Source organism: Rhyacophila brunnea, unplaced genomic scaffold, assembly GCF_057557595.1.
Source record: "Rhyacophila brunnea isolate RB1 unplaced genomic scaffold, BYU_Rbru_1.0 scaffold_15, whole genome shotgun sequence".
Lineage (NCBI taxonomy): Eukaryota > Metazoa > Arthropoda > Insecta > Trichoptera > Rhyacophilidae > Rhyacophila > Rhyacophila brunnea.
In genome coordinates, this window is record NW_028232806.1 from 2801465 (window position 1) to 2817118 (window position 15654).

Here is a 15654-nt window from a genome sequence, read left to right on the forward strand (position 1 = left end):
CTCAAAAACAGTGAAAATCAAGTTATCTAGTTGCAGCAGTATTGCAGTGACGATATGTAGAATTATATTCAATAGCTATCTCAAAAACAGTGAAAATCAAGTTATCTAGTTGCAGTATTGCGGTGACGATATGTAACTCAACTGGTAGATTTATAATTCAATATTGTGTATTTATTTTATATTTTCAGTCTTATTATTTTCATGGCTCGGCATTGAAAGAGTAATGGCCAATTCATGCATCAAAACTGGTCAGTGGGAATATTATCGGCTTAATTTTGAATGTCGGCTTTTTGCATTAATTAATAATAACAATGACTTTACAATTATTAAAAGACTTTTTACTAAAACTTAATGCTATGCCTTCTTAATGCCTAGTACAGACGGTTACATGTAAGTTGTACGTATTCAGTTCATCGTGGGACACTTATTCGAGCGTCGCAGTACGTGAAACATGAGTTCGTATAACATTTTATCAAATGACGAGTTCTTCGTTGAACATTTCACTGTGGAATACATTTGTACGTATCTTAAAAATGCGGCGATAGTTTGCAAATAGTACTTTTCCAATTAGATTAACCCTAACCTAACCTAACCTAACGTAACCTAACCTAACCTAGTAAAGACATCTCCACATGTTGTAGCATACGTACAAATATACTCCACGGTGAAATGTTCAACGAAGAACTCGTCATTTCATTAAATGTTACACGAACTCATGTTTCACGTACTGCGGCACACGAATAAATGTCCTGCGGCGAACTGTTTACGTACAAATTTCCGGATACGAGTACAGATACATAATATGTCCGTGAACAAATTATACAACATATTATGTCTGTAAACATCGGTTCCAACACAAACGCACGTCCACATATTATGTAAAAAATACTGTCAAATTAAATGTAGCTTGGACAGTCAATGAGATAATTATTTAACATACATAATTTTGAAAACATTTCTGAGAAAATTTAGTATCTGGAAAATAGTCAAATAATATGCACAATTCTGTAATTTACAAAAATATGCCAGATTCGGTAAGAAAATTAGCAACTTGCAGAAAAAAGACTAGATTTTCTCATTTCAAAAAAATAACTCCAAACATACAATGAAAATTATGTTTACAAGAATAACGGGAAATTTGTTGTTCCGTAATTGTATGTAAATCAGTCATAGAATTACAAATTAATGCGGGTACTAAATTGTGTCTCCATTTAAATATCATTGTGTTACATTTATTTTAATGGGAAGACATATGATATAAAGATCTGCATGTACATTTTCAAACAAATAATATAGTAAACAATTTAAGCCGTTTTCCCTGTTGAAAGATGCTAGATTTAACACTATACGCCAGATACGTATTTTTTAATATAAGTGCCTATTCAAAAATGTTGAATTTGGCGAAAAAACGTTAAGTTACTGAATATGCACACCTACAAAGACATCTCTTTGCACACCTAACTAAATAAACTTAATAAAATATTATATGAATCATGCTGTAGGTATATTCTGTTGAATGAGAAAATGTTATTATTTAAAATAAAAATTGCACTAATTGTTAATAGGTCCCCAACAATTTAAAAATGACACTAATGTAATTATAATAAAGGTCAATTGGTCCCATAGGCGGATCCTAGATGAATTAAATGTTTCACCATTGACTAATAATATTCACAAGAGATTATTATCTATATACAATCATATTTTTAATATATCCATGCCCAGTGACCTCCCTTAGTAAAGTGCCGCCCTAAACAGACTTAGAATACCCTCTCCTTCAGTGACGTCCCAAGACAAAATGCCGCCCCTAGGCAGTGCCAAAATGCCACCACATTTTTTTATACAGTACTTTTTATCATCCTTCCATGACTCAAATGTGTTAATCTAATCTAATCTAATCTAATCTAATTGAAATGCCATCTCTGCTTCAATAGACAATATTGCGAGTCTACGGTTTCAGATAGGTACATTTAAAAATACACCTGACAACTTCTAAAACTCGCGAGTGACTGGCAAACATATATTGATAAATTTTAAATTCGGTGTGAACGTGTCATAGCTGTTCATCAAGAACGGGATGTCCAAGGACAACGGAAGTAAACTAGACATCGCGAACCTGACAAAAACATAAAGTCCTGTTAAAACGTTTATAGTACCTAATTTATACTTTGCTTCCAACCAGTGAGCTGTGTTTTTATTGGAAAGATATTACCGTTATTACTAAGTTTATGTAGCTTTCTACATATACCTAATGATTCTCCTCGATTTGCCGCCTTTTGGGCAACTGCCGCCCCCAAGCGACGCTCAATCTGCCTACCCCCACGGGACGTCACTGCTCTCCTTTAATTTATAGTATCAATTTATCCGAATTTTCAACTATATCCGATCCTAAGAAGATCATATGGGCCTCCACAGAGTAAAGGTTTATTGTTTTTACGAGAAATGGATGTCAGCCACTTGCTCAACCTATTCAGTCCGTACTCTGACTCATACACAAATAGAAAAACAATATGTGTACTTCCCAGCCCCAGGATTCGAACCTGGGGCCCACCGCGCGGCGATCGTTGGCATAGTTAATACATTAGTTCAGCAATTTCCAAACTGGGAGGCGCGGAGTGTTGCAAAGGGAGGCGCGAAAAGTTTAATGACAAACACAATTATGAATGTATCCGCAGGTTTGCAGTTTGCAAATGCATAGTTTATAAAACGGCCGCTAGTTATAAACTACATAAAAAACAGTCCTATAAAAGGTTGTTTGCAAACTTGTCTGAAAATATGGAGACTAATTTTATAATACTCGTACCTCACTTCTATACTATTGTGATTCGCGCTGGCTATCTCGTGAAAATTGAAATAAAAGTGTCAAATTAATCATGATGTTGAAATTTGAGGCAAATTGTTTAGGAACGATAATTTTGTTGTTAAACATGTCTACATATTTGGTTGAAATTTAAAAAAAAAATGAGTTAATAAATCAATGCAAGGACCACTAGTGCTTCACTGATTTAAAAAGACAAAGTGAAGGCATTCATAAAAAATTGGAGGTTAAGAAATCAAAATTACAAAAAAAATAAGTTCGCCATGTTTCCACTTTTAAATGATTTCTACGCCAGATATATTGAAGCAAACAAAAATCTATTTACTGAGTTCTTGGTTAGTTTGCTAATGCACTTTTCACATTATTTCATTAATAGTAAAAAAAACTTGTTTTGCTTTGTTTTTTTAATGCTTTTTCAATTTATACAATGTGCTAATAGTCAATTTGTGAGAAATACACTTCTTTTTAAGATTTTGACATTATTTAATAATTTTATGACTGATTTGAACGTTTTCAAGGCTTCCTTTTAAATCTTCTGACTCACACTCACTACTGATAACTTCTCAACGTGATGCTACTAGTATATTGCAACACTGATAGATAATCAATAAATCAATAATTGGGTTTCCAAATTGAAATACAAATTAATCCCTTGACCATTTTCTGGATCCGCTAATGACTAGTGCTTGATCCTACTATGCGCTCACCCTTATTATTACTGTATAAATAATGTAAAGTATGCCACTGTAAGGGCTCACTCACACGATCAGTCATAAGTTCATACCGTCGTTATCAACTGAAACTGTGCCTGAATTAATTCAAATTCAAATTTTATTTATTTTGACATAAATGGACGACGCACTCAATACAGTAGCTAGCAAGTAAATTCGCGATTATGCGATATCACACATCGGGAATTTATAGCAATATGACCTTTATTGTAATGGCGTTAGAGCAGTGTTTCTAATGTCAATGTTCATTTAAGCGAACCCGTTCGAACCGAACCATTCGGCAGACCCAACAAAAAGCATCAGGAATTTATAGCAATATCACCTTTATTGTAATGGCGTTACAACAGATTATGCCATTCGGCAGACCCGACAATAAAGTGAGTGTCATCTTCTTTTCCAGATGATTAGTCCATATTAATGTCATTGCATAATACAGTGAACATTGCAAATTATTAATTTAAGACGTTCACAACATGACAACCAAAGAAATATTATTAAGACAATATTGTATAAAAAAGAAACAGATCAGTATTATGTTATTAAACAGTAGAAAATTAGTGTAAATAGAAAAAATATATAAATTAGATACAAGTAAGTACACCGAATGAGCTAAGAAGATTTTAAGAATTTATAAAACAATATTTACCAATACCTACTCATCCTTACGCAGGTGGAATATGTCAATATGTTAATTCTGCACATTGGGAGAACAAACAACTGATGCTCCCGATTTCTAAGATAATCATCAGAGACACACAGCTAAATACTACCAAAAATGGCAGAATTCTTATTGTCACCGCGTATAAGTCGGAAAAAATTTTCTTCTTTCGACCATGTCTGATCCTAATAGGATCATATGGGCCTCCACAGAGTAGAGGTTTGTATTGACAGATTTTGTTTTTTTTTTTTTTTTTACAAGAAATGGATGCCAGCCACTTGCTCAACCTATTAGGTCCATACCCTGACACACACAAATTGAAAAACAATATATATGTACTTGCCAGACCCAGGATTCGAACCTGGGACCCACGGCGTTATAGTCCAACGATTAAGCCGCGCGGCCACCGTGGGCAAAAAATACGTGACCAAATATAAATAATATCGTCTGGTGTTTAAACTACAATATTTAAGCATACCAAAGAAGAAGCCAGTTGGGTAAAGCCACGGATAGTATCCATACAATCTCAAGTAAAGGAGTCTCAAATTTTTTTTTTAACTCCATCACAAGGTCGTATTTCAACTGATGCGGGGCCCAAACAATCGACCCACTCTCAAGCCGACTTCTAACTAAGGAAATAAACTAAACAATTTAAATAAAATGTATTTATAGTTGTATTGTTTAAATCTGTGTTGTTTTTGCTCTGAAATTTAATAATACATTGCATTATAGTATGTTGTTGTGTGTAGTATGCCAGTCGCTTTTAACCCATTAACACCCGCTGTTTTGTTTTGTTTTCAGTGCTACTGGCACTAACGACTGCACCCCTGGCCAAGGCCGAATGTCAGAGTGAGTATGGCAACATTAATAATTATTTGACAATAATATCTAAATGCAGGTATTGTAAGCAAAAAAAAAGAATTTATAAATTAAATTTAACCCTTTACACCTTTTTTGAACACCTAAATTAATCGTCACTCCATTTTCTAACTCTGCGTAATATGCGATTTAATCTAGATTCTAAATTAATTCTAAATATAAAATACCATCTTGATATAATAATATAGATGAAAACATAATAGTGGCAACTAATTTAAAAAAAAATTAACATACCTACATAATTTGAAAACACCTAAGATAGGCAGATAGAAAAAAAAGTATGTGATAAAAATATTACGCCCTACGGGACTTGAATATATAACCACTGGATTCGCGCCAATATGATGTACCATTTAAGCCACGGGCATCCCATCTAATAACGACGGAATTAACTACAGTGCGACTTTCATATCGAGTCTTCTACGTCACAACGATCGTTTCTGGAACTAAACAGTGTGTGTTTGACATCGCGTAAAGTTTTATTAACATTAAAATGCCTAAACCTTTTGGCTCAAATAGACTCTATGACGATCGGTCATATAAATGCCGAAAAACCCGTTTCTTATGTTGGCGTCCTGAGGCGTCACAGGGTGTCACAGAGTGTAAATACGATGTCATAGCTGTCATACAATATGTATGTATAATATGTCGGAATGGCATAGATATGATCATAGACACTAAAACGCTCTTGGCACATATGTGCCCAATTTTCATAATTATAGTCTATTTGAACCTTTTAGCAGACGTAGGACATTATTTTGAATGTACAAGTATCGTGAGGAGAAGAAACAGAAAAGTTTTTAATTCCTCTCAATAGTGCCAGAGATAGAGTATCTAATATGACAAGTCAACACGCAAAGAGTTCGTGACGTAATAGTATTAAGTGGAAAAAACCAAGTGTCACCGCATACAGCGTTGTGACGTAGAAGACTTGATATAGAAGTTGGTCTATATGTAGTAGTTTTTACATCTTGAAATGATTATCAATTAATGGCGTTAATTCTTGGCTTTCGGATAATGTGTCTTAAATCAACTGCCTTAATTACTAACCGACGTCAGCATTTCTCCAGAGTATTTTAATTATAACGTATTTACGCATAAAATGAAGGTTTATTAAAAAAAGTATATTCAATATTGATTATAATATAGAGTATGTAGATGCTTTATAACTTTGCACTCTCTAGGATGAAAATGGTGTAATGTATTCTAAATGTATTCTATTTATTTATTACTACATTTATATCAACACAAGTAAATATTATTTGATCTAATTTTATGCGTGGTAATCAGTTTAAGAGGCGTATCAGTATAGTAAAAAGTGAAAAAAAGTGCAAAGTTATAAAACGTATACTCTACTCTCTCTTCTTGGTCGTGCACTCATGGCTGAGGATCGTGACCACATTTAAATTTCGCCATCCTTTGGGCGACCAAGACTTTCTATCCTTCTCGATCTTCCGCTTCTCTCAGGGCAGAATGGATGGTGCCCCCAGTCAGCTCTTTCACTTGGTCGCTCCATCGCGCAGACGCTCTTCCTCTGCTTCGCCTTCCCTGGAGGCTACCCAAAACTACCAGTCTCTCCAGGTTGTCCGGTCCGCGCCTGACAATATGTCCAAAAAACTGCAGAATTCTTCTCAGACATATCGTCATACTCTACTAGACTAGATAATATAAATTCAATTAATAATTATGTATTGGCAAGCTGTGTCAGGATGTAATTTTATAAAATAGTAGATTACTTCTGACCACAGACAAAACATATCGGTAATATTATTTCTTGACGGAATAAATTTTAAATAACTCTAATATTATGTTGCCTGGATTGACTGATGGATTGATCCCGAAATATGTTAATGGTTTAGAACTCGGATAATTAAATATATCTGAGTTCGAAACCTATTCGTTTCTGTTTTTTCAAGAATTTCTTTCTACTGTGCGAAAACATCTTTTTGGTACTACGTAAGTGGGTCTATTCTATACTTATCGACCGCTAAAGTGATAAAGTGATAAATATTATCAAACTTAGGGTAGGTTTGTATCAAAAAATTAGCACTTATTGTAACAATTACACGAAGCTGATTTTTATTGTTGCAATAAGTGCTATATTTTGACAGCACCTATCTTGCTGCTGTTAAAATATCGCACTTATTGCAACAATAAAAACCAACTTCGTGTAATTGTTACAATAAGTGCTAATATTTTGATACAAACCTACCCTAAGTTTAATACTATTTGTCACTTTAGTGTTCGATGAGTATAGAATAGACCCAAAGGAAACGCTGTTGGCTACTAAATGGGAGGAGCTTATTAGTTTATAATGGCAGTACGGTTAAAATGGACGGAGCATGCTAGTTCACAGTTTTAACACGTAGCCAAGAAGATGTTTTCGCACTATAGTAATATGTATGTTTCTGAGGTTTTTTAAAAAAATAAAATACTGTCTATTAAATAATCATTGTAAGGAAACTAAAGCTATAAACGTTTGTCTCGGCAATTCAACGCAATTTAGGGAAACTAAAGCTATACACATTTGTGTTGGCAATTCAACGTAATTTTTATTTACAACAAGTTAGAAACGGAGTGACGAAACGTAGGTATAGACAATAGATTATAGACAATAGAGAATTATTATAGAATTTTTATTGGCACCCCCTCAAATAAAATTGAAGGTATTGGTTGCATAGTCAGTTTATCTCCGTAAATTTTTATAAGATAAGTGTGTGTATTAGGTAAGAACATAATTAATAAATAAATATAAAAAACTGTAGTTAACTGACTTTGCAACTAATACCTCCAATTAAATAAATTTTTAAATAAAACATACCTATTGGTTATTATAATATTTGTTTTTCTCACACGTTACGTATTATGAAAACGCAGTACGAAAACAGAGTTGATAGTTGTTATAACTTATGTTTACATAAATTGTAAATTATTGTACTTATTAAGTTTCACCGTATCACAGTTCACCGTGAGCTGTCGTACCGGAAAGAGATGACCGTATAGCATTAAGATCAAAAATGACACGTTCGTGAAGCATTTTTATTCGATTCAATAAAAACATAAAAACTATATTGATAAGTACGATTTGATACTTATGAGCACCTACTTGCTAACCTAATTTTGAATAATTCAGAATTATTTTATATACATAGGTATATACGATATGATTGAATTTATAATTATTTTACCTACCTATTTTTTTCTAGACTTTCTCCTGTATTTCGGTGGTTTTTATTTGGTATTTTTAAGTGTTTTATTTAGAAATGAATTTGATCTCAATACTATATACGATCATAATATATTTCCGATACAAAAGCTGACGGTGAACCGTGATACGGCCAACTGCATTCGTACATATTTCCAGACACGATAACTTATAATCGTAATCATTTCATACAATGCGCAATCCACAGGCTTCTAATACCAGGTGTCCCGGGTTCGATTCCCTATTAAGTTACAATACACACGATTTTCTCAAGTCTGTGTGTCTGTGTGATATAATATTTCACTAGATATTTATTGTATTTGATACCTTGCTGCAATTTTGGTTCTTAGCTATGGAGCAAAGTTTAAAAAAAACCTAGTTTATAATTTATCATAAAAGGTCACTTAAATTAATTGGGAAACACTCTTTTTTTGTGCAGGTACATCGTCGGTGTTTTGTAAAAAAGGCGAATTAACCAAAATGTTATTTTACAGGAGGAGGATTTTTAACTTTTGACATTTATTTATTAATTACCTGTGGATGATTATAAATGTCTAACAAGTTTATAATAAAGCTTAGAAAGAATACTGTCTTTACAATACGCTTTATAATATAAACCACTGTGCTACGAGGTGACATACTAATTGCGACAAACTTTAACTATTAATTGGCACTTAAGGGCGGACATGCTCAGCGTAGGTCTAAATGGAGCTTTTCTTGCATTTTCAAAGCATGATCCTGGACATTCCTTAAACGTTGAAGATAATCTATTTATATAATTTTGAAACCTTATTATCCTTTATATTTATTTTAAACATTTGATGACTGCATAAAGTATTTTTATTACATAAAATAGTATTCTTTTAAACCTCTCGCTCTAATGTTTTAGAATATAGTCATATTTCAGTACATGCATGTGCAGTGGTGTTAAGATTTTTTTTAATTTTTAAACGTATTTATAAAACCATTAGTATAATTTATATCGACATTATTATAGTGAAATATTTACGATAAAAAATTATATTGATAATCTGTTATCCCAAATTTGACAAGAATTAGGCATTTTATTATTCAAAAAATAGGCAAGATTAACACATTTGCCGTACATGTACCGTTTAAAAAAAGCAGTGCAGTCATCAAATGTTTAAAATAAATATAAAGGATAATAAGGCTTCAAAATTATATAAATAGATTAACTACAACATTTAAGGAATGTCCAGGATCATGCTTTGAAAATGCAATAAAAGCTCCATTTTGACCTACGCTGAGCATGTACCCCCTTAATACTTAAACCCAAGAGATGCAGGTTCGATTCCTGCCGGGTGTCTTAGTTTTTTCAAAATGATTTTTTCTATTGGTTATAATATATTTTCTCAGAAGTGTTTTTCAAAATTAGGTATGTTCAATAATAATTTGAATGGTACATTCTTAAATCTTGTGAATTATTCGTTGAATAAAAGAAATATCTAATTAAAATTATTAGCAAGTTCGAGTAAGTTACAACATAAAATATTGGAGAGATCCGTGACGTCGGTTAGTAATGAAAAGTAGTAGGTACCTACTTTGATTTAGAATACATAAGCCGATTGAGTTAGTAGCTCAATTTGGAAGAGCGCCGATGAGCAAAGTATTAAGTGCCAATAGTTAAAGTTTGTCGCAATTTAAAATAAAATATTTTAAAATGCCTAATATTATGTCACATTCGCTTTTATCCGTAACACTAATTGGATATTTGCCCTTACGATTATCGTTTTTAAGTACCTACTTTCCTGTGGAGATATAAATTCGCCGTTTTTACACAACAAAGCTAGTAAGGCACATAATAGTTTTTTCATTAAAATCTCAATTTCACCAAAATGGTTGATTCGCCCTTTTTACAAAACAGGGATGATATAAGACGCGTTTTGTTTATAAACTTATGTGTGAAAAAGAAAAATATGTATAAACTAGAATATCTTATTTATTAAATACATTTTTCATATATTTTTTTAAATTACTATTTTTGAATAGTTATCATGGAATAACAAAAATTGTCCCGTCTATATTCTCTATGAACACACACAGTACTGTCCAATAGCTTCATGACTATATCTAGCTGTGGCTTATGAACTACCAGGGCTCTAAATGAACCGCAGCGCACCGGAGCGCCGTTCCGGTTCATAAAATTCCCAAAATTACCGATCCGTTTTGTGGAAAAAATAATTTTACCGTCTGAGGTAAACAAGCCATATAACAAAGAATCTAACACACTTATTTTTTATAAAATATACATAAAATAAAAAAAAACTATGTATTTATATAATATTAATCTATGTAAATATTTTCGTAAAAATATCGAGTGCTCCGGTTCGTAAAATTTTCCATTTTGAGTGCTGACTATGATATATGTAAATCCACTGATTCTCTATGGTATATCTTTTAAAAATAAAAGACGGGATTTTATTGTATTTAATATTATTTGAGTCAACAGTTTGGCGCACGTAACGTAGGTATCTTTCACGTATAAGCCCGGTCGCACATACAAAATCGTCTCGACTGCGACATAAATCAAAACAGCCGGTAATGTTGCAACTCTCTTCCGCGCATACAGGCGGGATCATGCCAGCCGTGACGAACAAAAAAATAGCATCTTCACGTATGTACACATGCGACATTTTGCTATTCTACCTGCGGTTCGTACGGAGTGAAATTTGGTACATGCGACAAGTATATGTTTTCTTTTCTACCAAAAATATCGCACCTAGGCTATGAATAGCGTTCAGTGTTGTAAACTGTCATTCACAAATATTTGCCAGATAGGGTAAAAAAATAAGCGAGATTTCAGAGAAAAATGCTATATTTTCTCAAAATTAAAAAAGTGTCTAGAAACTGACATTTATATCATTATGTTACATTTATTTTACTGGCAAGACATAGATATTATAAAAATCTGCATGTACATTTTCAAACAAATATAAAAAGCTGTTTGCGATGTTAAAAACACTATATGTACTTAACAATGCCAGATGCAAATTTCAAAATCTAGATGCCCATTCAAAAATGGTAGATCTGGCAAGAAAACGGTAACTTGGCAATGCTGGCAGCCGTACATGTGAAACATCATTGTGAATGACAACAAAATTACATCGAAAAATTCGACTTGTCGCAGTCTAGACAAGTTTATATGTGAGACGGGGCTTATTTGTTTGTATGTTATGACTTGTTTAGAGACACCCTTGTCATTAGTCGAAATTTTGTATAAAACGTGCAATAATAGAGTTGTGCTGCAAGGGTTTTTTTACGATTAATACATAATACTGTGAAAGATATGCATGTTTTTAGGATTTGGTAATTTTTGTGTGGTTGCAGGGTAAAAGTTATTAAGTCGCAGTTTTTACGAAATTAAGATTTTTGTGCAATTTTTTGTGAATCATAGATTTTGTCACATGTAAGCAAAATAAATAGATATTTTAATTTCTATAACTCTACTAGCTTAAATTGAGAAAATCATTTTTAACTCTAAGGTAAAATTACTTAGGTATTCAAAACATTGAATTTAACACAATATCAAAAACTTAATTACTCATAAATAAGTACTTAATGAAAAAAAAAATTAAAAAGATACACCAATTAATCTCTAAGCGTATTTTGAAAGGTGTGATTTTTTCAAAACCGATTATTGGGAATGGGACAACTGGGCGCCAGGACAATTGGGCGCCGCACTATCGAATGGAGAAAATATATGTATGTTCGTTACGATTTTCTACAGAAATTAGACGAGGAATTTTAATAAGTTTCTATCAACTACTTAGTAGTTTTAATTCATTTTGCTCGTAACATAATGTTTTTTATTGCGGATTGAGAATAATCATGTCTGAGGCTTTATATAAAAAATAAAATAACATTTTTCTTGATCGAACTTAAACATAATATACACATTTGAATCATTATTTACGTGTGTATATTAAAATTTTCATCAAGTGTTAAATAATAATTTTAAATATATATTTTAAAAGTACATAAATAATTCACGAGCGTCTATTTATATTCGAATTTCTTTCTATTGCGTGGCGCCCAATTGTCCTGGCGCCGAATCGTCCTAGACCCCGATTATCTCAGCTGCAAACAAACTGACTTAAGTACTTTTACCCCAAAACTGCAAATTTTATAATGAAACACTCTTCAAGTAAACCCATCACTTACCACACCCAACAATTTTGTTATTCTATGATAACGATACACTTTGAACGGTCTTGCCTATGGATGTCTATCTGTTGTTCATATAATGACTATAGTTTGTCTGTTGTCGCGCGTGTGTGGTGACCAGCTCGCTCCATATACTGCTATGAGTGCGACAGCTGGACGGACCTGCGCTGCAAGGACCCCTTCAACTACACGGCGCTGCCGAGGGACCAGCCGCCGCTCATGACCTGCAACGGATGCTGTGTCAAGATGGTCAGGCATTCCAAGTCACGTGAGTTTCAACCACTAACTCCATTTTCAAATATCCTAAAACCAACAACTAATGCCGCGTTCTAACGTAGCGATTTTTGTCGTTCAACTATACGTTGAAAGTCTGTACTGGTCAATGACCTTGGGCCTTGTCATCATCATTTCAATATTGTAATAATTAGCAAGTCATTTAAACTATCGCACAATCGTCGCATCTACAGTCAGCATATTCTACACGCGTGACATCGAAGTGCAATAATGCAGAAGCCAGCAGATTTCTCAATAGCAAACATCATCAACATTCGCAATTTACCGAATATTCATGTATATAATTAGCGGGTCATAGTTGATGAGAGAGTCAGTCTAAATACCTATTAGTTCAATCATAATCTCCGTCTGATAAGCTTCGTGTAAATCGATCCTGTCCCTCGAGTTCGGACCTCGGGACAATATCATAAGTATTGTAACATAACGCTCTTGTTACATCATACTCTTGTACCGACTGTTTACCGCTGCAAATAAAATTCGCTCCTGCACCCATCGGAGCAACCACCACCAAATATTGACTTCTCATCTCTCCTCCTGACGACTCTCCATCTACACTTCCTGGTCATCCCCAAATACAGCCGTAACATTCACCAACAACAAGACCCGCGAAAAGTCAATTGATAATTATTAGTGGGAACCATATTTCATATTATATTCTGTGGAATATACTTACTAACTAAATGTTGAAGAAAATCTTTTATAGAAATGGAGCCTAATAGAGCCTGTACATGTGCATAGATTTACTGGCACCAATAGTGTGTAAATTAAAGTATCGCGGTAACTGTTTACCAGTGACAAAGTGTGGAGGTAGGCTGTTGAGATCCGACATAAATTTTGTCAATTGAATGTATTTGTTTTCATTGAACTAAGACAGCAATATGTAGATGGTATTTATTAGTTATTAACATATGAAAGTGATAATAAGACATACCCCCCCCCCGGACCATGTCCGATCCTAATAAGATCATATTATGGGCCTCCACAGAGTGGAGGTTTGTATAAACAAATTTTGTTTTTTTTTTTTACGAGAAATGGATGTCAACCATTTGCTCAACCTATTAGGTCCATACTCTGATTCTACACAAATTGAAAAACAATATGTGTATCTACTTGCCAGACCCAGGATTCGAACCTGGGACCCCCGACGCTTCAGGCTAGACCGTCGTGGGTGTTAAGACAACTAGAACCACTAATTTTCATTTTAACCCTGATAAGATACCACTTACCTTACTTTTTTGCACACAAAATTGGCATTGACATAACGTCAGATTACTATTAAAACCTCGTAAGTCTGTTTGAGAAGAATGTTGACGGCAAGGAAAAAACGTAATACAACCAATTTTTTAAACACCCCTCTAATCGATGAATCTGGTAACACTGGTTGTGAAATACGAGGTTTTGATTCCATGTTTGAAACGAGGAGACCTACGAGTTTTTAAAATTTGTGGATAGATGGACAGCATACTAGTCTAGAGAACCGAGGTTTTGATATCATTTAAAATACTTTTGTTGAAAAACAAAACTTCATTTTTCCATAATATCGGACTTACGAGGTCTTAATAGTAAGGTGATGATAAGCGATGTTTATATGAAAATTACAGATGGTTCCGTCAGAAAAAATATTATACATTTTTGATCGATAAGTTTTTTCTATCGTTGTGAACTAATTACCGTGACTTAACTTTCAGCGTACGAGGTAGTCCGGCGGACGTGTACATCGCAGCTGCAGATCAACCTCTTCATGGTGGACCACGTGTGCATGATGGAAAGTTCCGGCACGGGGCACATGTGCTTCTGCGAGGAAGACATGTGCAACAGGGCGCCGCGGCACGCCCGTCCGCCCCCGCTCCTCGCCGTCCTGGCCATACTGGCCGTGGCAATCGCGGCCAAAGCAGTGGCCAGTTGAGTCGGGGGCAACGCGGCTGGCCACGACGCCCCTAGCGATCGCGACAAGGCGCTCCTAACTCAAAATGACATTAGTAATTGTCACAATCGCGGAGAATACTGGTCTGACGCCGATACGTCCGGTGATCGGGACCACTCTTCTCCGAACGGTATGCTTGTTGTTTCGTTCTGCCGGCAAAAAGACCCTCACCCTGCGGCGCTGAAAAGAACAGAACATTTTTTACAAAAGTGGTCGTTCTTTGCGCTACATTTCCTCTGTTTACAGCTCAAAACGACAACGTTTCCAAGCGTATACTCCAACACTCCTCAAAGAATCCCATACTCCAAGAACGAAAGTATTCATTCCTCAACTGAGGGATACATCTTTACAAATCCTTTTCTTGAAAAAAACTCAATTAAAACACAAAAGTTATACCACATTTTTCCTGTAATTCTATATTCCTTCATCAGCCATTACTACACAATATTTAAAAAAGCTTTCCATCCTAACAAAAAATATTACGCATCACTCCTAACATGCAGTAAATTAGTAAAAATCCTGAATGCTATAATAACTCCTGGCAAATGTTTTCACACTTTTCCTCAGCATCCATTACCCTCTACCAGCAGTTTTTACTGTTGTTACATTCTTAAAAAAATTCTGCTTTTGTTTACCAAATTTTTCCATCTATCCCCGTTTCGAAACCCTTCCCAAGTCTTTACCGCGAAGTGGATTAGTCCGTCTCTTACAGTCTGTACCTGATAATTACAAACATGAGACAAATTTGCAAGTACATTTGTCTTGTCCTACGAAATCCTGGTGATTATGTGCAATTTTGCATGTTCTTTGGAATGAGAACATATTTAATGAACGGCCATTTGATAACTTTGCTCTTTTCCACCGTGTTAATTGACTATATTTTATTTTCGTTAGGTCTACAATCAATAATAATTATAGATATTGATCAATCTAAAAAGATATTTCTTAACAAATTTTAGC

General features: G+C 34.2%; 1 protein-coding gene across 4 annotated transcripts in view; it reads left to right on the forward strand.

Moving 5' to 3' along the window:
• qvr (glycosylphosphatidylinositol-anchored protein quiver) overlaps positions 1-15306 on the forward strand; it is a 47524-nt gene extending 32218 nt beyond the window's left edge. For 2 of the 4 annotated variants that reach the window (XM_085942959.1, XM_085942958.1), the window contains exons 3-5: positions 189-248; positions 12598-12744; positions 14459-15306. In XM_085942959.1, coding sequence (XP_085799085.1) covers positions 189-248; positions 12598-12744; positions 14459-14676 — 425 coding nt within the window. In that variant the 3' untranslated portion in view covers positions 14677-15306. Of the gene's footprint in view, positions 1-188; positions 249-5008; positions 5057-12597; positions 12745-14458 lie in introns of all 4 variants that reach the window. The other 2 variants (XM_085942960.1, XM_085942961.1) reach the window with 2 other exon arrangements.
• The last annotated feature ends 348 nt before the right edge of the window (positions 15307-15654 follow it).